At 49.7% G+C, this 21,282-nt stretch overlaps 1 protein-coding gene across 1 annotated transcript in view; it reads left to right on the plus strand.

Annotated features, from left to right (window-relative positions):
* The window catches only part of LOC119395574 (fatty-acid amide hydrolase 2-A), a 378,664-nt gene extending 357,730 nt beyond the window's left edge, over positions 1-20,934 (plus strand). Inside the window, exons 5-7 of the mRNA XM_037662551.2 lie at positions 4,383-4,534; positions 17,600-17,695; positions 19,910-20,934. Coding sequence (XP_037518479.1) covers positions 4,383-4,534; positions 17,600-17,695; positions 19,910-20,533 — 872 coding nt within the window. The 3' untranslated portion in view covers positions 20,534-20,934. The remainder of the gene's footprint in view (positions 1-4,382; positions 4,535-17,599; positions 17,696-19,909) is intronic.
* Positions 20,935-21,282: the final 348 nt, after the last annotated feature.

Genomic DNA, 21,282 nt, shown 5'->3' on the forward strand with positions numbered 1-21,282 from the left:
ACTTCTACTTCTACTAACGTTTCCTACTGGAACATGCCAATGGCTGCTAATGGGGAATGAGAGACAGAAGAATTTGGCTTTTAAGTTACGCGCACGCTGCGAATTTTTTATTGTTCAACAACGCACAGGAGAAATCTCCCACCGGCACCACCTTGGAGGTCAAGATCTGGTACTAGCGTTAAGACTGGTTACGCACTACGACGGGGACGAACGGGTGCCGCTTTAAAGGGGCCCTGCAACACTTTTCGAGCATGCTCAAAAAGCGCTGCCGATCCGTAGTCGAGGCTCCCGAGAACACGCGAGCCAAATATTATAGCGATGCGCACGGCCTGGAATTTACAATAAATTCTCAAAGTCAGCTGAAAATCGCTCCCTTTTCTCTCGACAAATGATGTATTAGTCCGCAAAATATGACGCGATTGTCGGCAGTTCCACCATTGGCTGATGTTATAATCACGATAACACCCTCATTATTACTTTCGTTGTTAATTTTGAGTTCAATAAGTAGATAATATGTATGTTTATATTCTGTTATCGCGTTAAAAACACCGAACAAACATTAATATTAGCACTTCCGGTCTCACCGACAGCTCGTCTGCTCGTAGTTGCGTGGTTCCGTTTTCTTCGCCATGCGCAGCGCCGAAAACGTGAATATTTCTGTGCTTTTGACCATCGGCGGTTGCCGTTGAGAGTGGCAGCCGTTCGAGTGTTGCCTCGTCAGCTGAGAACTGCATCGTCGGCACGTTCTCACGACCGACCGAGGCAGGGGCGCAGCGTGTCTCCGATAACAATACTGGCGTCCGGTAATGGCGGCGCTTCGGGGTCGTCTGCCAGTGCCGTCTTACGAGGCGGTGTATCGGAGTATGGGCCGAAACCGATCTTAGCTGTCATTCGTTCCAAACGAGCGCGCAGGTTTGCTTCCATGGTTGGCAGGGCGATGAAAACACTAAGGCGTTCGAGGTGCAGACCCAACATTACCAAACCGACGCGCAGTTTTCAAGCACGCGCGATACACAGTGCGATCGGCTCCGCTCGACGAGAACGACGCAAGCCGACCGGAAGTGGCGGCACAAACCACGTGGTTGCGCCCAGACTTCAGAGAGAAAAAAATGAAGAAAAAAACTCCGCCGGCCGCCGGCGCTCTTGGGTGGAGCCTCGCTCCTCTGCGCTCCCTTCCTGTACTCGCTGCCTAGCTTTCCGCGCGCTCGCGGCGTTGAGTTGAGGGAGAAAGCTGCGGAACGTGATCTCTATAATTTGGTAACACCACTTACACTTGACGGATTCGAAAAATTTTTGCGGCATGTGACTCGTGAAGAGTCATACGTCAATAATGAGACTATTCCAATATAACTAAGAAAGGTGTTGCAGGGCCCCTTTAAGGTGCCGCCCCTAAAAGGAAGGGAACGAGCGATTTGTGAAACCTGTTTTGTCCAGAATCGCGTATATTGTTGTCTCTTATTTTGACATTTAAAACAAAATTATTACTGCCGGTAGTGAGTGCTGTCGAACAATTTATAGCACTTGCTTAATCTAAATTGATTATTTCTTCTAGTCTTCCTATTTTTTTTCTTTCCGTCAGCGACGCGGAATGAACTGTATATGCTTACCCACGTACAGTAATTCTACCGCCGGCCAGAGCCGTACATGGAGAGAGTCTGGCGAATGGGCGGGCAGTGACGCCGTGGCGCGCTGATGACGCTGGCCAATCCCGCTTTGGCGTCAATCGCCCTATTTACACCACGTGCACGAGGGCTGCCCAGCCTAGCTTGCTTACACGCTGTTGATGCGTGAACTGGAGCGCCGTTAAAGAAATTGTTAAGGCGAGATAGTGCAGGAACATTCAACCTTAACGAAGAGTATGAACAGGAATATGTGTGCGATAAGATTGAAATCATAGAAATACTGACCTCTAAAGCTGTGTAGGCGGACTCCCAGCCAACTACGTTCTAAATGGAAAGTGCGACTCTTTTTGCCCTATGAATGAAAGCCTGTTCAGTTCTCCTGTATTTAGGTCTGTACAGAAACCCGCCTGCGCGCCTGATAAGATGTGCACAAACATGCTGCTGGCGCTTCACAACATCTCATTTCTGGAAAAGTCATGCCGGACTGTCACCCGAATGCTTCCATGGTACTAGCGAACACGCGCCAAGGCTACACAGAAAGACACAGTATTGTGGAAGCTTTCAATCAATACGAACGAGCCCAGCTAAATGCATTACGAGTTACGAGTTATCTGCCATCCGAATGCACAGACACAAGGGTCTACACTAAGAAGGGCCAAGTCTCATCGCGGCGCGACTGTAGTCACATGACATATGCCCGCAAAAATCGCGTAACTCTAGTCATGTGGCGTAAAATCACATAACAAAGTCACGTGACATGTTCCCGCCGAAATCACGTAACGGTAGTCACGTGACGTACAATCAATAACACTAGTTACATGACGCAAAAACACGTAACACTTGGCACGTGACATGTTTGAGCTAAATGCACGTAACACTACTCACGTGACGTCAAATCACGTAATAATGGTCACATGACGTAAAAACACGTAATACTACTCACGTGACAAGTTACCGCCAAAATCACGTGACACAAGTCACGGGACATGTTCCCGCCCAAACCGCGTACGTGACGTAAAGTCACGTAACATCTTCGCGCCAAAAGCACGTAACACTATTCACGTGACTAAAATCGCGTAGCATAGTTGCGTGACATGTTCTCGCCGAAATCACGAAACACTAGTTACGTGACATGTTCCAACCAAAATCACGTAACACTAACCACGTGACACTTCGCCGCCATAATCACGTGACACTAGCCACTTGACATGTTCCCGCTGAAATCGCGTAGCACTGCTAACGAAATGTAAAGTCACGCGACACCAGTCAAGCGACATGTTCGCGCTAAAAATCATGCAACATTAATTACGTGGCTAGCTCTGCCGTTGGTTCCAGCCTTGCGCCACTCGTGCAAGCTGCGCACATTTTTTTAATACGGGCCAATATACACTGCCGCGAACTGTGCAATTAGTAGTGTAGCTCGGAGCGGTTGGCCGGGCTTCATTTGTTGCGGGAACATTTCGAATCCAAAGGAGCCCGCGCTTCTTTCGTAGCGTTAGCTACACTTGCCTAGCCAGAGCCGATTTCGCGTGGATCGTCATCAGCCATGCTGCGCATGCGCGAGGATCAGTGATGTCACACAGCTGCCTCACCGGAGCCGGCATGTCACGCGCTCTCCGCCACCGCCGCGCGCGGCTCGCCGCTGCTTGTCTGCGCGTTCGGGAGGAGTGGCGTCATAGCCGCGGCAGACAAACTGGCGTCGGCGCACGCGCAGACTCCGCCACCGCCGGTCTGCGCTTTCCAGAGGAGTGACGTCGTAGCCTTGGCAGACGTGTTGGCGCCAGCGCGCGCGCAGCTATTCGCCTTCGCTGTGCAGTCGCCGTCTGACACTGTGCTGGAGCCGCTTGATAGCGCCTCTCACTGGCGTTTGCGGTGGGTAACGCCATGGAGAAGGAGAGCGCAAATGCTGCTCAACGGTGCAGAAGAGCCGAAAAGCTTATCTTATCCGATCCCGAAGTAGTTGCCTGGCAATTAGCGGTTCAGCGTACGAAGAATGAACAGAAGAAGGCTAGTAATCCTAGACAATCTGGAAAGCTAAGAATAATCAGCTGAACCTTCGCTAACGCTACGTATATCCTGGCATAGCCGAGCTAAGCCACTGCAAAGTTTTTTTTTCTTTTCTTGAAGCTTAAACGATCGGACTCTGTCAGAGCTACGATTTCAGCAAACAAGCGCGCAACAAGAATCAATTCACGGAACCAGTTTACGCGCGAATACCAGGATGAACAGTGGGCGGCGCTGGAGCGGGGTGCGGGGAGCGGCAAGATGAAAGAATCGCCAAGCTCTCCCGAAGAGGATCTGCCGCCGCCGTGCTCCCAGCGACACCGCTAGGCGGTTGTGGCTACGTACAAAGGTCTCCCTTCGAATTACTGTGGACGTTCATGAGCTGAAAAGCATTGTGAGAGGGGGCAAATAGCTCGTACCTCGCTCTCGCGCGAGGCAGAGAATGTGCTCAACAGCAGGTCATTTTCAATGCTGTGAATCCTGTTCATCGCACCTGAGATGATCATAGTAATGGCAGTCATTCTTATGCCAGATGGAGACACACATAGAAATGTTGAAATGACAAAACGTACAAGCGCTACTCCAGATTAATAGATCGTGTGATCTGTAGTAAACGCAAATAACACAAAGTAGATTTGTAGATCAGCAACAATTCTTCCTGCTTTAGCAATGCCATACTTAGATTTAGTGCTACCTTTCGCCAATTTCTCGCTTTTATGCTAACTCCAGGTCACACAATTTTTGTACACTATCAAGGTATCGTTCCTCTTGATGGCCTCCTTCCCGACGTTGGCACAATGGTCAAGTACAACTCCGCCGGGCCGATGTGTAGGTACGCAGAAGACATGCCGCTAATGCTCAGCGTGATGGCCGGACAAAAAGCTACAGAGCTACGCCTGGAGAGCCAGGTAAGCGTTCAACTATATTACAAAAGATTGCACTTCTTGGTTCCAGTAGCTTTTGTTAATAAAGCGCGGTCTTAAACAGCAGTTAGTATTATCTGGAGTAAACTCTGCCACCATGTTGATTGTCGATGGTGTTCTGAATCTTTTGCAATAAGTAAGATTTAAAGACACAAACAGACCGGAGGATTAGAAAAAACGGGGAATGTTTCCTTACGTTGTGGGCGAGTCTTGCGCTGAATTGTTAACATGACGATAACAGTTTAAAAATTCCTTCCAGTGGGGCTAGAACGAATGAAAATTGAACATCTTCATTTCAGGTAATATTTGTTTGCTCGCGATTCGAGGTGGAATGAGAGTACAAGAATAAAATATAAGCATACAGTTAACCTTAACACAAACTCGACTTTGCCGGAACATCATAGGGGCTGCAAGACGTGTGGTTAAGGTTTTAAAGATACTTTGTCGCTAATTTATATGTGAATGTAGGACACTTATTGTGATAGTGTTCAATAAAACTTGTTGCACGAGATGATTCGTGATACAAAAGGATGAGAAAGAGCAACTACAGTACAGAAAGACGAGCAGACAACATGGACAAGCGCAAACTTTCAACTCTTTTTTTTGTCGCGCATTATTACACGCTCATCTTCGCCCACGCGCAGTACGTGATCACATTTTCGCCTCTAACTCACATTGCTTACACTTCGCGTCAGCTCCCTCTGTCTTCTCATCCGTACAAACCTCTATTTTCCATTCCATTCCGCACCCTGAACACTTTACGGTCTTTTTGACCATGTCTAGATCGTTCACACGGCGGATTTGATACACTTAAAGCCAAATGGTATCACAAAACTCCGCAAGTATGCTACACTTCAAAGCACATGTGTACCTTTCAGCCACGTGGTGGCCGAACAAACAAATAATAATAATTAAAAAACCCAGGCGACTGTCACACAGGAAATAGTACAAAGTTGTAAGCCCTACTAAGCTTCAATCTAGTGGCTTAGGTACTCATCTAACTAAGGAAAACAAGCTCGAATTATGCAAAAAAAAACTTATTAGACGCTGTCATTCCGGAGCCCACGAAAAACACGTCCGTCCTCTTGGCCGTGCCATCTGGCGAGGTCGCATAGAAACAGAATGATGAAAATACAAAAATGTACAGCGATGACACACATCGCGAGATTGCTCGCGCTGCTTTAATGTCCGGCGAGTCGTCGACCTTTAATTAAAGTCTAACAAGGTTTTTTTTATTATTTATCTTCTATTTATCTCTCCCGATTTTTCGGTCACGGACAACATGAGTTTTCGCTCATAACCGACGACACCGACACGGACGCCCACGCCGACATCGGAATTTCTGCGAATTGAGTTCTTTAATTTTAAAAAGACAGGGCAGCAAACACGGACACAAGAAAGAAGTCAGCACACCACAAACGCCGACTAACAACTGAATAGATGCACAACGGCGGAAAAGAGAGAAGACACGAAAACTTATCTGCGCATGCCCATGCAATGGCGAACCAATAAATCCGGCGAACGTAGGGGCCTATGCGAAAGATAACTGTTAAGGCATTTGATAACGAAGAATAACTGTTAAGAGTTGGTTAATACTAACGCGTTAAAAAAAACTAGAGAATACAGGATAGGGCGCCCTATGCTGTCTTCTGTCTTCTCTCGTTTTGTTGTTCCTTGTCTCAGTTGAATATTTGGGTTAAGCTGTACACTTTTTTTATAGTTGGCCTCGTGCTTTGTCTACTTCAATTAAATTGATCTTCCTATGAAAAAAAAACATAAATTCACAGTCCACCCCTCTGCCCTTTCCGGCAGAAATTTTGCCCACTATTCTTTTTCTCTCTTTCTCTCTACTTTTCTGCCACCAGTACTCTAACCGTCTCTCACTTATTTCAATCCGTAGAATGAATCTGCAGTCTTGCAGTCAACCAATTCCGTTGGTAACATGTTCCATTCGGCAATCGCTTGTGGGAAAAATGAATGTTTAAACAGATCAGTTCTGGGGGTGTATGACCGTACCTTAAATTTGTGGTCATGACGAGAGGACTGATTATGGGCTGGTTTTAAGTAATCTGAAGGATGGATCCCTGTTTTCTTGTTAGAGATTGAGTAAAATATTTTTAATCTCAGATTACGTCTTCAATTTTGTAAAGATTGCCAATTAAGATCTCTCTTCATATGTCGCGAGCTTTCAGTTCGGTCATATTTACCCAGAACAAACCTTACTGCGAGGGACTGAATGCGCTCAAGTGCATGAATGTGTGCTTTTTAAAACGGATCCCACACAGGACAGGCGCATTCCAGTATAGGTTTAATATAGGCATGGTATGCAGCCTGTTTAACTTCTGTGGTTGCATGTTTAATATTTCTTTGTAAAAAACCAAGGGCTTTTCCAGCTCTGCTGACCACCGTGCCAATGTGTTCAGACCAGCCCCCATCCTCAGAAAACGTACATCCCAAATACTTCTGTTTGATTTCTTTTCTGATAACATGATTACCATGATAACATGAACCCCACAGCATGCGCATTGTTCTTCTTGTTTACTGAATCTCGCTTTGTAACTAAGGCAACCCGACCTCGCTTCAAACAGTAAAGTGCTTCCTCTCGAATTATCATAGTGTCACGTGGTCGTGACGTCGACGAAGACAGCAGTCAGCACGTCCGAGATGAAACTATTTATTTGGCCGATCTTGTGGACGGGAAACTGAAAGCAATACACTGATAGCGGCGATCAGAGCGTCGACCGTCGATCAACTGACAAGCGGTCAAGCGCGTCGGCTTTTATACAGGCGCTATCGAACTTTCCAGCGATATCGCTGGTGGCGGCGTTATCTCTCGACAAAGCTGGAACATTCGCGTGCGGCGCGCAATCTTAACAAAACGATCTACTACAATCGCGAAGTTTCTGGACCACTGCTTCGCGGACAGCGTCGAGCGTTGGTAACCGTCCTTGCTGGTCAAACCTAAACACATCAAAATAAAAGAACAAGTGGGCGTGGCATTGCCCCCCTCTGAAAACGCATCGTCCCGATGCTTGTGCAAGAACAAAGAAGAGACAAGAAAATAAACAAATGCCTACATAAATAAATTACAATAACAAAGGAAAGCAGTCCCCAGGTTCGCTAACGCGTAAAAAACGGCTTAAGGCGCACGACATGGACTACTTCAGGTCGTGCGCGGCGTCGCTGGGAGTTCGTAATGCCGTCCAGGATGACATCGTAGTCAAGAGCGCCGAGACGTCGAAGAACCTTGTATGGCCCGAAGTATCGTCGAAGAAGCTTCTCACTAAGTCCCCGTCGGCGTATTGGCGTCCATACCCATACACGGTCACTGGGTTGGTATTCCATGTGGCGTCGTCGAAGGTGCTGGTTCTTGATTCGTAGGCGGGCGAGTTGTTGTGCTTCTTCGGCGCGCTGTAGGTAGGTGGTCGCGTCGATGTTTTCCTCGTCGGTCACGTTTGGTAACATGGCGTCGAGCGTCGTTGCCGGGCTCCGTAAGTAGACCAATTTGTATGGCGTCATCTGCATCGTTTCTTGTACGGCCGTGTTGTACGCGAAGGTCACGTACGGAAGGATGGCGTCCCACGTCTTGTGTTCGACGTCGACGTACATGGCCAGCAAGTCTGCGATGGTCTTATTGAGACGCTCGGTCAGGCCGTTGGTCTGTGGGTGGTACGCGGTGGTCCGGCGGTGGCTTGTGTGGCTGTATTCCAAGATCGCTGAGTTAGGTCAGCCGTAAACGCCGTACCTCTGACTGTGATAAGAACCTCTGGGGCGCCGTGTCGAAGGACGATACTCTCAACGAAGAAGTTGGCTACCTCAGCGGCACTGCCTTTGGGCAGGGCTTTTGTTTCGGCGTAGCGAGTGAGGTAGTCGGTAGCCACGACGATCCATTTATTTCCGCAAGTCGACGTTGGGAACGTCCCCAGGAGGTCCATCCCGATCTGCTGGAATGGTCGCCGAGGAGGCTCGATCGGCTGAAGGAAGCCTGCTGGTCTTGTGGGCGGTGTCTTCTGTCGCTGACAGTCTCGGCACGTCCTTACGTAGCAAGTGACGCCGGCGGCAAGGCGCGGCCAGTAGTACTTTTCCTGTACTCGTGCGAGCGTGCGGGAAAGTCCGAGGTGTCCAGCCGTCGGGTCGTCGTGCAGGGCATGCAGAATTTCTGGTCGCAGTCACGAAGGCACAACAATAAGGTAGCTGGCTCGGGCCGGAGAGAAGTTCTTCTTTACGAGGACGTTGTGTTTCAAGGAAAATGATGCCAATCCTCGCCTGAATACTTTTGGGACAACGATGGTCCTGCCCTCCAGGTATACCACTAGACCTTTTAGCTCCGGGTCGGCTCGCTGCCTTTCGGCGAAGTCGTGGGCACTTATGGCTCCCAAGAAGCTGTCATCATCCTGGTCGTCGGGCGGTGGTGGTTCGAGGGGGCACGAGGCAAGCAGTCGGCGTCGGAGTGTTTCCTTCCGGATTTGTACACAACGGTAATGTCGAATTCTTGAAGTCTTAGGCTCCACCGTGCGAGGCGACCTGAAGGGTCCTTCAAGTTAGCTAGCCAACACAAGGCGTGATGGTCGCTCACAACTTTGAAGGGCCTACCGTAGAGGTAGGGGCGAAACTTTGACGTAGCCCAGATGATGGCGAGGCACTCCTTTTCTGTTGTGGAATAGCTGGCCTCTGCCTTAGACAGCGACCGGCTCGCATAACTGACAACCCTTTCCAGTCCCTCCGTCTTCTGCACAAGTACGGCGCCGAGTCCAACGCTGCTTGCGTCGGTGTTAATCTCCGTATCGGCGTATTCGTCCAAATGTGCAAGTATCGGAGGAGTCTGCAGGTGTCGTTTCAGTTCATGAAATGCTACGACTTGCGCTGTTTGCCACCTGAATTCAACGTCGGTCTTCGTGAGCTGCGTTAGTGGCTCGGCGATCCGCGAAAAGTATTTGACAAAGCGTCTGTAATATAGGCGCACAAGCCGAGAAATCGGCGCACGGCCTTCTTGTCTGTGGGTGGCGGGAAAGCGGCGATGGCAGCTGTTTTCTGCTGGTCTCGGCGCTTTCCATTCTTGCTGATCACGCGACACAAAAACAGGAGCTGCTCGTTCGCGAAGCGGCACTTTTGTGGTTTCAGAGTGAGCCCGGAGTTCTTGATTGCTTGAAGTAGGGATTCAAGGCGCTGAAGGTGTTCATCGAAGTTCGAGGAAAACACAACGACGCCGTCGAAGTAAACGAGGCAAGTTTGCCACTTCAAGCCAGCTAATACTGTATCCATGACTCGTTGGAAAGTCGCAGGTGCAGAGCAAAGACCGAAGGGCATGACCTTGAACTCGAACAGGCCGTCCGGTGTTATGAAGGCAGTCTGTTCCCGGTCTCTCTCGTCGACTTCGATTTGCCAGTAGCCGGTCTTGAGGTCCATCGACGAAAAGTACTTCGCGTTGTTGAGTCGATTCAGGGCGTCGTCTATCCGTGGGAGAGGGTACACGTCCTTCTTTGTGATTTTGTTCAGGCGATAGGGTTATCGACTTGGTTCTTAAGTCGATGACGGCGCCGTGACGGTTTAAGAAGTCCATGCCAAGTATGACGTCCCTGGAGCAGTGTTGCAAGATTACGAAACTCGCAGGATACGTGTGATTATTGATTGTGACTCTTGCTGTGCAGACTCCAGACGGCGTTATTAGATGGCCTCCAGCGGTACGGATTTCGGGGCCTTCCCAAGCAGTCTTAACTTTCTTCAACTTCGTGGTGAAGGGCCCACTGATGACGCAATAGTCGGCTCCAGTATTGACGAGAGCGGTGGCGTTGTGGCCGTCGATAAGAATGTCGAGGTTGCTAGTTCGTCGTCTTGCGTTGCGGTTGGGTCGCGGCGTCGGGTCACGGCTGCGTCGGTTTGTTCCGCGGCTTCCATGTTGCGTCGTCGGGTCTTCTTCGGTCCGCGAGATTTCGTCGTCAGGGGTCTGTCTGGTTTGCGTCGTGTTCTGACGGTTTCGTCGCGGCGTCGTTGTCGGCGGCGGAGGATCTTCGGTAGTTCGTCGTACAGCAACCGCACCTCCATCGGTTGCTGCCCTTAGTTTCCCGGATACGGGCTAGGCGACCGGCCCCGGTTTGGGCTAGTGTACTGCCGGCGGTGCGGTGACATCTAGCGGCCGGGTGACGACGAGCGGGAAGGTCGTCGTTCTTGCCACTGTGTTCCGGTGAGGTAGTCGTCGATGTAGCGAGGTCGTGCGCCTGTCTGCGGGCGCGGCGCATTGACGGCGAATCCGCGTAGCCCCATCTGTCGGTACTGGGAGCGGCGGTACGTGTGGCCGGCCTCCCCGCAGTGGTAGCAGAGCGGGCGATTGTCAGGGGCACGCCAAACGTCGGTCTTTCGGGGGGCGCATCGTTGTCCTGTCGGCGGGCGGTATGGCGTCGGTGGTGGTGGCGGCGGTGCCTGGCGGCGGAACTGCTGCGGCGGCGCGGCGTCTTGACGCGGGCGAGGAGGGGGGGCGTTGCGTCGGGCTGCAGCAGCTCATGGCTTCCGGCTGAGCCTGCGGTGCTTCGGGAATTCTAAGCGACTGCCGGACTTCCTCGCGGACTACGTCGGCGATTGAATCCACTTGATGCTGCGGCGGGGGTAAAAGCTTTCGCAGTTCCTACCGCACGATCACTCGAATCGTTTCCGCAGGTCGTCGGAGCAGAATGATTGAACTTCTGCGTAAGTTGGCGTCGAGCGGCGATTATATTGTCGGGTGCGCATCTCCAGCGTCTTTCCATTCGTCGTCGCTTCGGAGATGAATTCCTCGACAGTACTCGGCGGGTTCCGCATCAGACCCGCGAACAGCTCTTGCTTTACTCCTCGCATGAGGAAGCGAACTTTCTTGTCTTCCGGCATTTCGGGTTCGGCGTGCCGGAAGAGTCTGGTCATCTCTTCTGTGAAGAGCACCACGTTTTCGTTTGGCAGCTGCGAACGGGTTTCAAGCAGCGCTTCGGCCCTCTCCTTGCGGATGACGCTCGTGAATGTAGCGAGGAACCTGGTGTGAAATGTGTCCCACGTTGTCAGGGTTCGCTCTTGGTTCTCGAACCAGGTGCGAGCGGCGTCTTGCAAGGCGAAGTAGACATGCCGTAGCTTGTCTTCGCTGGTCCAGGCATTGAAAACGGCGACTCGGTCGTAGGCTTCGAGCCAGCTTTCCGGGTCTTCAAATGACAATCCGCGGAAGGTTGGCGGCTCCTTGGGCGTCCGGAGAAGGATCGGTGCGGGCGGCACAGCGTCTGTCATCGTCGCTGTGGTCGAGGTCAGGGTCCTTGTTTGCCGGGTGTTTTCAGGTAGAGGCCCGTATTCTGGCGGTAGACCTTGTTGCCTGCGGCTTTCTCGCTGCTCGGCCTTGGCGTCGACGTCTTCTTTGCGACTCGGGCTTGGTTCACGGCTTGACAGGGGCGTCCGGAACATGGAAGCCCAGCACCTCCACCAGATGTCACGTGGTCGTGACGTCGACGAAGACAGGAGTCAGCACGTCCGAGATGAAACTGTTTATTTAGCCGAACTTGTGGACGGGAAACTGAAAGCAATACACTGATAGCGGCAATCAGAGCGTCGACCGTCGATCAACTGACAAGCAGTCAAGCACGTCGGCTTTTATACAGGCGCTATCGAACTTTCCAGCGATATCGCTGGTGGCGGCGTTATCTCTCGACAAAGCTCGAACATTCGCGTGCGGCGCGCAATCTTTACAAAACGATCTACTACAATCGAGGAGTTTCTCGAACACTGCTTCGCCGACAGCGTCGAGCGTTGGTAACCGTCCTTGCTGGTCAAAGCTGAATACATCAAAATAAAAGAACAAGTGGGTGTGGCAATAGAATGCCTGTCTCCTTATTTTGTTCTTGCCCCTTCGGTAGTGTGCTTGATTGCGCTGGTTGGTGCATAGTAGGTGAAGAATAAAGCAGTACATGAGGTGTCGCACAACCTAAAAAGGGTGGCTGGCAAAATAGGTGTAAAAGCTGTGCTCTGCGCACGCGGCAATCTTGCTGCGCTATGTCGCATGGTCAGCAATGAAGGTCCTAAGAAACACGCTAAGCGATATGTTAAATGTGCATGTGCGATTGTGTACAAGATACCATTAACTTGTGGGCGCTGTTACACCGGCCCAACAGACCGTTGCATAAATGATCGGCTGAGGGAGCACGCCTACTCTCTAAAAGGCTCTGTTCCCAGCCCTTCGACTGTCCATTGTAAAAGTTGCGGATGTCATCCAATTCTTGATAAGTGCGTAGTCAGCGGGCGTTATAACGAGCAATGCGCACGCGACATGGTGAAGACGTCCACATTCAACAGCACCGTGTTTCTTGTGTAAGCGGGCCTTGTATTTCTCCTCACTGCAATTAAAATAAATATCTAGGGGGCGCCTGTGTGAGAGCTTCCTGATAATGTGGTCGAGCTGAATATCACTGTTGCATGGCCTGTATCACAGGTATGTGCATTTATGCTTGTGTTTCGTCGTTCTACGCAGATACCCGCTTCCTATATATTGCATTGGTTTTTTGAAATAAACCTTGGTTGTTTAGTTTAGCGCCGTGTCTTCCTCTCGTGCCGTCTTAAGCGCTGTTTTATTCTGTCCTTTCGCTAGTTACTCAGAGCTGGTCTTCTTTCCATCGCTGCCATGCAATAAATCATTCTCCGACTATTACCCTAACGTTCTTTGTTGCCATATCGCTTACACTGCGTGCCGTATACTTACTGGCGAGTATCCTAGTTCTTCTTCTCCACTGTGAGTCCACGCACTGCCTATAAAAATGCCAGAACACAATCTCTGGTCATCTACTCTCGTTCATATTCCTTAGCCTCTCTTTGAACCTCATTTTGCCCTGAGCTTCCCTAACCACACAACCTGTCCGTCCCATATATCACCCTTCCCGAGAGCGCCCAACGCGTGGCGTCCCACAAGCCTTTCATTTACATACAATCCTGATTGCACCTCTGACCTCATTCACACAACTGAGTTCCCAAATGTAAGCCCCTTCACCATCACACCCTTCCACCGACCTCGAAGCACATCGTACCTATTGCATCCCCACAACGCTCTGTGCTTCATTATTGCTGCATCCCTCTTTCCCTTTACTGCCGAGGCTTTTTCCTGTACCTCCATGTACCTGTCACCCTCATTTATCCATACTCCGAGGTACATGTATTCGCTTACCCTCTGTATTTCTCGGCCCTGTAATGACACCGCCTGGTCATTGGGATCATTGAATACCATCAATACGCATTTTGTTACACTAAATCCTTGTCCTAGAGCTTCACCTTCCATTCAGCATATATCCGCCAGCCGCTGTATATCATCTAGACTGTCCGCAAATAAGACAATATCGTCAGCGTAAAATAAACCTGGAACCTTCTGATCAATCATCACGCCGGCCTGTTTGTGCGACTGATTAAAATAAATGTTGCTCTCTTCCACCGATTTTTACATCCTCACCATGTACAGCATGAGTAAGAACGGGGACAAATTACGTCCCTGTCTCAGCCCCTTAAACTATTTTCTCAGTATATCTCCCTCAAAAGCTGTGTAGAGTCTTCGCCTATGGGCACTTCATTCAATATATCCCACAAAATTTCCGGATTAATGTTGTCATACGCCCCAGTGATGTCTACAAAAACCACGTACAATGGCCTGTTTTCTACTTCACATATTTTTATAGACTGAGTAAGAAAAAACGCCAGGCCTGCGCTGAAACCGCAGCGCAGTCACAGCGAAAGCTGGAAGAGCGGCGTTTATAGAGCCCGTTCTAAGCTCTCTTGGGGCTACAATACAAGTACACAAGAAAGGTACCCACTACGCCATGAATCACAATTTTTGTGATGTTGGGAAGCACCTACTAAGCCATTATTCGTCTTTCTGCGGAGAAACGAGGCACCAGCTACACGTCTGTAAGGGATTATGTGCACTTTGTTGACGCGACGACTGATGACGATGAAGAATTATGCCTCAGCCCTTTGTAATGGGTTGGAAGCTTTAAACGGCCCACCAGTTATGTAATTTGCATTGGGTGATGCCCGGTTGCTATTTCCCTCTCCCGTCATGCTGTATAACATACGTTGACGTGGGAGAGAGACGGGGGGGGGGGCGAAGAACTTTACTGAGACCCCGAGGAAATTGATCATGCGCTTATGGGCTTCCTTGGCAACCAATACAAGTGCACTTGCGAGGAACCCACTACGCTATAAATCATTGTAATTTTTGAGAAGTAGGGCAGCAGGCACTGTGCCATTTTTCGTCATTCTACGGAGAGCCGTGCTCCCTGATAAACGCATGTAAGGCATTATGCGCACTTTGTTGATGCTCTGCCTGATGACGACGAAGAATTATGGCAGAGCCTTTGTAATGGGTTGGAAGCATTCAACAACCTACTCGTTGCGCAATTCGCATTGTGTGACGCCTCGTTACAGAATTCGCGTCGTGCGATGCTTGGCGCTTATTTTACTCTTCTACCACGCTATATTGCATATGCTAATGTGGTTCCTTCCCGACATGAAGCCTGTATAGGACCTCTTTGCAAAGCAGTTTCAAGGACCGGCATGGCTCAGAGGTTGAATACTGGGCTCACACGCAGAGGGCCCAGGTTCGAACCTCGTTCCATCCTGGAATTTTTTCTAATTTCGTTTTTTTTCTTATTTCGAGCGATACTGGTTACGGACACCGGCGGCGGCGGCGGCGGACAACTACGGCGCCAAAAACGGCCGGTGAAATGATCTCATAACAGCTTTCGCTGTAAAAATTACACCATATTTCCCGCAAAAGGGGACCATGAGCCGATGCGAAGCAGGGTTTCGGCATGTCGAGCCCGCGTTTCATCCGTAGCAGTTTCCCGCTGACGTTGCCGTTTGCGCTGGGCTTCCCTAGCCCCGAGCCCGGGGTCCGCTTGCCGACGTTTACGTTGCGCTTCGGCGCGTCGAGCCTTCCGCTGCTCTGCGATTTCGGCAGGCGTTAAGGTATTACTGCAACTGGCGCTCCACTTCCCACTCCCCCTAAATGATTAGGGGGAGTGGGAACGGCGAGGGGGAGAGGGAGTGGAGAGGGTTTACGCATGCGCAGTAAGGGTGGTCACGCCGCACACCACAGGATCGAACTCCGCCATAAGCTGCTTCGCATCTAAAATAAGTTATCATCGAACGCCTGCTGATTCGAAATCCATTCTGAAGTTCTCCCAAAATATCGTTATGTTATGCTCACTTTTTTATTGCTGGACGCTCATGTCCATGCATTGCCGAGATTGCGGGTGCACCGCGGGATTTTCTCGCACAAAGATTATTTTCCCTCTCCACGACCAATAGACGCGTGAAGTGCTGAGGCCTACAGAATACAGAAGGCAGGTCGCAACTGCGTTAGTCAGTCCGTAATCGCCCTCCAGGATAAGGAAATTTCCTCTTTAGACTGTTGTAATCGTTGACAGTCCAGTGTTAAGATCATTTTCCTTGTCTGCAACCAAGAGATCGTCAAGAAGGTTCTTTTTCTTGCGCCTTCTAAGTGCGTGCCCAGTTAATAGTATTTTAAAGTGTTTTTTCAAACAAATTTTCAGGTGAAAGTGAGCGCTCATGCTGTCTCGTTTATTTTGCGCTGTTTTGCTTATACCCCCTATGAATTGTTACCAACTTGCGCAGTTTTCATCCTGTTCAACCTCTTTGTTCGCCTCGACAACCAATCTTTGCAGCTTGCCGTCGCGCACTGGTACCCGGGGGATACGGCGCGCGTGTCATCGACCCCTTTTGACAAGGTCGTCGCTAGTGCGGACGATTCCTTGTTCAAGACGTCATTTAGCCCTCCCGCAATCACCAGGAGGTTGCGTCCATGAGCTTTAGCTCTGAGGTCTTCTCTCGCTTGCCTTATGACTGACCCCAGTGTGTCCTGGAAACGTCCCTATCGCAACTATTTCATCGCCTTTCACCCTCTCCTTGATTTCTTCTGCGCATCGAACTAAATTCAAGCCAGCGGCATAATAACGTGCTCAGGCTTTCCTGCTGAATGGACCTGCACTTGGCTACTGACTTGGTGAACAGCGGGAGTCACGGCTGCTCCTCTGACCCCTCCCTTCCTCAAAACTACTTCCGGAAAACTGGGCCCTATGATCGCTGCACCTGCCTTCGCCACGCCTGACTCCCCTTTCGCCTCTGCCACGCTGGGGGTCGACGTCCAAATGTTCCCGCCTTCGCCTGCCTCTCTTTGTTCACCTTGACATCGGATGGCTCTTCCTCGACTCACCTAAGTCTTTCCCCATAGCCCTCGTTTTGTCTCGCTCTTTTGCCAACACATTCGTTAGCTCTGGGATTGTCATCATGAGTTCACTCTGGCTAGCCATAATTTTTTTCTATTTTTGTCTCGACCTCACATTGTCTACACTTGGCGTCAGCTTCATCCGGCTTTTCATCCGTAGAAACATCCATTTTCAAGCCTACTCCGCACACTGAACACTTTGGGTCTTTTTGTCCAACCGGTAGACCAGTTCACCGGTGTCCACGTGTTACAAAATTTCACACTTCACAACCGCAACACACGGCGAACAACATATCCTGTCCTAAACCAAAACGTACTACAAAACTCAATAAATACTTGCACTTCAAAACACCACACTGTATAATCAATACACTCGCGCACACCACCTCCAAATGAATCCAGTGGACTGCCAAACCAAAGTTTCTATGTGCACAGGCGTGGTCGGTATACGTGCACACCGCAACCACGTGGTGGCAGGAAAAAACAAAAGAAAAACCAAGCGACTGCCCCCCTCCCTAAAAACAGTGCGAACTAATACGCACAATTATCTCAATTTAGCTTTACGCTAATGGATTATGTACTGTTCGCATGTCCTTTACGTGAAAGCGCTCCTGTGTTTCCTCGTCTACGCGTACGTCTTTAGGCGCTGAAAGCCTGCAACAGAAGTTAATTAATGTACAAAGTGGTTAAACTACCGATAGTATTTCTGCATGTCCTTTACTTGCATAAAGTAATATTTATGCAATTTAAATCCGCTGATGTTCGGACAATTTCTCATGGAGTATTGTGGTGCTTTCTCTCATGGAACATTATTCCAGGTTCTAATGCGCAATTTGAAGGTCTTCTACATGGAGGACGAGGGTAGTGTCCTGCTGAGCAAAGTGAAAAGTGAAGCTCGCAAAGCCGTCAAGGAGGTAGGTATCTACGAAACCACGAAGGTAAAGGCGCTTAGGTTGGTAATAGCAGCGAACGAGCCATACGGAGTAAAGTCCGCCTTCGTCTTTCTGCATCGCTCTGAAAATTGTTAGTACTACCATCTTTTCTTGGACGTTTCTTGTTTCTCAACATTATTTTTTTAGTAAGAATATTTTATTTGTATATTGATTTCTGTTTATTCGTACATCAAAGAACACCGCCACCACCCCTTGTGACAGGCACTGACAAGTGACTGGAAGTACACAGGGCAATCTGGGGAGCGTTTAGACGAAAATTTTTTTAATTGGCTTAGTATAAATCTTTGACAGAATTGGAAAGTCTTCTCACTCTGCCTCCAGGAGGCTGGTTTCACGGCCGCCCCTTCTTTGCATGAAGTGGCGCCTACAAAATGTGTGGCTGCCCTCTTTATCTCTAGTGCCAGATGAGAGAGACTACGCCATGTTGCAATTACAGGAACCGCCTCCTCTTTATTCCTCTTTTTCTGAATTGCCTCTCGGCACACCTACAGGGGCGGCATTCCGCATTTGGCATTTAAGCAACAACCCAAGTCATGCGTAATCGTAATTGACGTTTTTATGACAGGACCTCTAGTGCGCACGCGAATCCAAAGTACCCATACTAAGGGAGGGCTGTGACAGAGCGATATGTGTGTGTGACCTTTCATTCTCCGTAGAAATGCTGCTGGCGCGACAGATAATGGCACGCGGATTTTGGTTTTGGTTTGGGTCGTTATGATGCGACGGAGTAGTATTGTAATTTGCAGGACTAAGGTTAACGAGCGACATAGGTGCCGCACTTATTTCTCCACATTGTACGAGCATGGCGAGTAGCCCTCTACTGAGTAGGGGCCCTGCTTGCCCGCCTTGAGCATAATCAACCGTTTAGCGTCATTGCCGTCGGCACTGACGTGAGGTGTTGCAAGCGTGACTGGTCGTACTGCCGTCACAACATGGCGCTTTTCGGGACAGCCTAGGGCTCAGCACAGACTTGCCATTAGAAAGGCCTGCGTTCCGTGAATTTTGCGTGATATCGGTCGTTATCTCGTTGCCGCTTGCAGCTTATGAGCCGCGAGGAAAACAAGGGCTTACTGCGCACAAATCATTGATAACCAAGCCTGACCAAATTATGTGTTCTTTTTCGGTTGCTTTGAGCTAGTCTAGGCCCCTGGAAATTATGCATATTGCGTAATATACCGACGGTCATAAGGACGAAGTGTGTCATCCTCCCGTGGCAAATGAAAAGCTGCACGTATGTATCGACATAGCTAATTTTTTAATCACCGTTTGTAGTCCCGCCTACTGCGCCTACGGAGAGACAAAATAAGTATATCCAGAAGTCGCACACGTCTTCTCGCAGGGTTCTTGTAGGCGCCGCACCAAGCACACGGGAGTTAGGAGCATAAAGCAACTCAACCTGGGATGGGCGTACTCTCAGGGTGGAAAGAAACGCGAACAGTGCGGCATCCGGATGCTGTCTGCATTTCTTTGCAAGGTCTTGTAGCCTGGCTCGTAATGTCGTCTACGATGTATTCAAAAGGACGAATCTAGCGTCTTTTTATTTCCACCAAGTTAAGAGCTAGATGTTGAGCAAGCGGAAACAGCGGAGCGCTATCGTGGCGCTCTGTTCGCGTTTCTTTCCACCACACGAAACTTCGTTACAGCGCAAAGCTACACACGGACAAGAACGAACAACACGGCGCTGTGCTGTTCCTTCCTTTTGCCCGCCTTTACTGTAGCGCTGAAACGTCTTTCTACCACCCCTGTATTTCACATCAGGTTGTGATCTGGCTTTGTGCGAGAAACCTTCTTACTAGATTCTGAGGTTTTACGTGTCGAAAGCTTGACGTGATAATCAAGCAGGCCGTAGTAGGCGCTCCGGGGTTCTTTTACGTGAGCCTAAGTACACGGGTGATCTCGCCCTCGTCGAAATGCTCGGAAAACCGTGCATTCGAGTTTAGCTGCGGGATACCTTGCGTGCTAAGCTACCATTGCAGGTAAGGCAACGCTACTAACTCTAATTAATCGACGTGCGCATTTGCGAAATGCAGTCCCCATGCCAGTACTTGTAATGATTTTGCTTTGCCGCTTGCATGCTCTTTGTTCATATAATCAACGGGTTCATTTCACTTTTATAATGAGCCACCACTGTGTCCACATTTTCGTCACATCCATGATGAAACTTCTGATTCGCAGGTCATCAACTTTATTCGCAACGCGCACGGAGTCGAGCCGAGCCGTCTGGATGTGCCAGAGATACGCTACAGCATGCCGCAGTGGCTGCTGGCCTACAACGAGTCTAAGTCGCGCCCTTTGCATGAAGTGTTTCGTCCAGGTTCCAATGGTATCAGCTTCTGTACCGAGCTTCTGCGCATCCTTACCGGCACTTGCCCCAACACGGCCGCCGCGATGTTGTTGTGCTGGGCCTCCACGCTTTCCCGGTTCAGCTCTGAAAGCGCGGTCGCGGCTTTCCGTGGAACTCTGGACCTATTGCGAGATCGCCTTGAAGCGCTCCTCGGAGATGATGGTGTCTTCATCTTGCCAGCAACTTCGGCGCCAGCTGCATACCACCATCAGGACCTGTTCTTCCCCGATGGCTTCAACTTCTTGTCCGTCTTCAACGTCCTGGAAGTTCCTGTCAGCGCGTGCCCCGTCCTTCGGACGTCGGATGGTCTGCCTATGGCAGTCCAAGTGGTCGCCAGCAGAGGAAACGACCGCCTTTGCTTAGCTGTTGCCAAAGAAATTGAAAAGCAGTTTGGTGGCTGGGTAGAACCTGCCAAGTCAAAGCAAAAACTGAGCGTTAGAGGCTCACTAATGTAATCTAGTCTGAAAACACTGGCCGCGCACTGTATTTCGTTTTTTTTTTTATTTTACTTTTAGTGTTGACTATTTCAGATACATTAACGTTTCCAGTCGTTTGCGGGTTTACTAGTAGCTTCCATACGGGATTTTCAGTCAACGTGGACCACTTTCAAAGCACGCATACGTAAATGTTGACGCCTCAAATATGCGGAGTCTTTTCCGTGCGATTCATTTACAGAATATGTTACAAATACGCTGCTTTGTAGGCATTGCACGACAGGATGCAGTACGCTGAGAGTTCTTCGCAGATAGAATAGCCTTGCTCATCGCAAAGACCCCCGAGGAGTTACCTATTTGCTTTGAAAGTGTTCGTGAACATTTCTCTGTCGTTCTTTAAGGCAATAAATTTTCTCATATTGCGCATACTACGCTGTACTCATCATTATATTGCCAACGGACTTTTGCACCAAGCTGGCTGCGTCGCTGTCCAGTGTTGACCCTCTCGGCTCAGAGGACTGGTGCGATGGCTATTTTAAGCTCGCAAGGAGAAGCAAACAGGCACCCAGTCCTCCCTGTCTTTGGGCAAGTGAGCTCTGAAAGCTATTTGGAGGACCACAGTCAGTACAATTATTTTTGTACCAGAACTCGCTACCGACAAACTGAGACGACTGAGCGAACAGTAATATTGATATCTCAGCTTTTACGTCCTAAAACCTCGATATGATTATGAGGAACGCCGTAGTGGAGGGCCCTAGAAATTTGGACCA

This window comes from Rhipicephalus sanguineus, chromosome 6, assembly GCF_013339695.2.
Source record: "Rhipicephalus sanguineus isolate Rsan-2018 chromosome 6, BIME_Rsan_1.4, whole genome shotgun sequence".
Classification (NCBI taxonomy): Eukaryota; Metazoa; Arthropoda; class Arachnida; order Ixodida; family Ixodidae; genus Rhipicephalus; species Rhipicephalus sanguineus.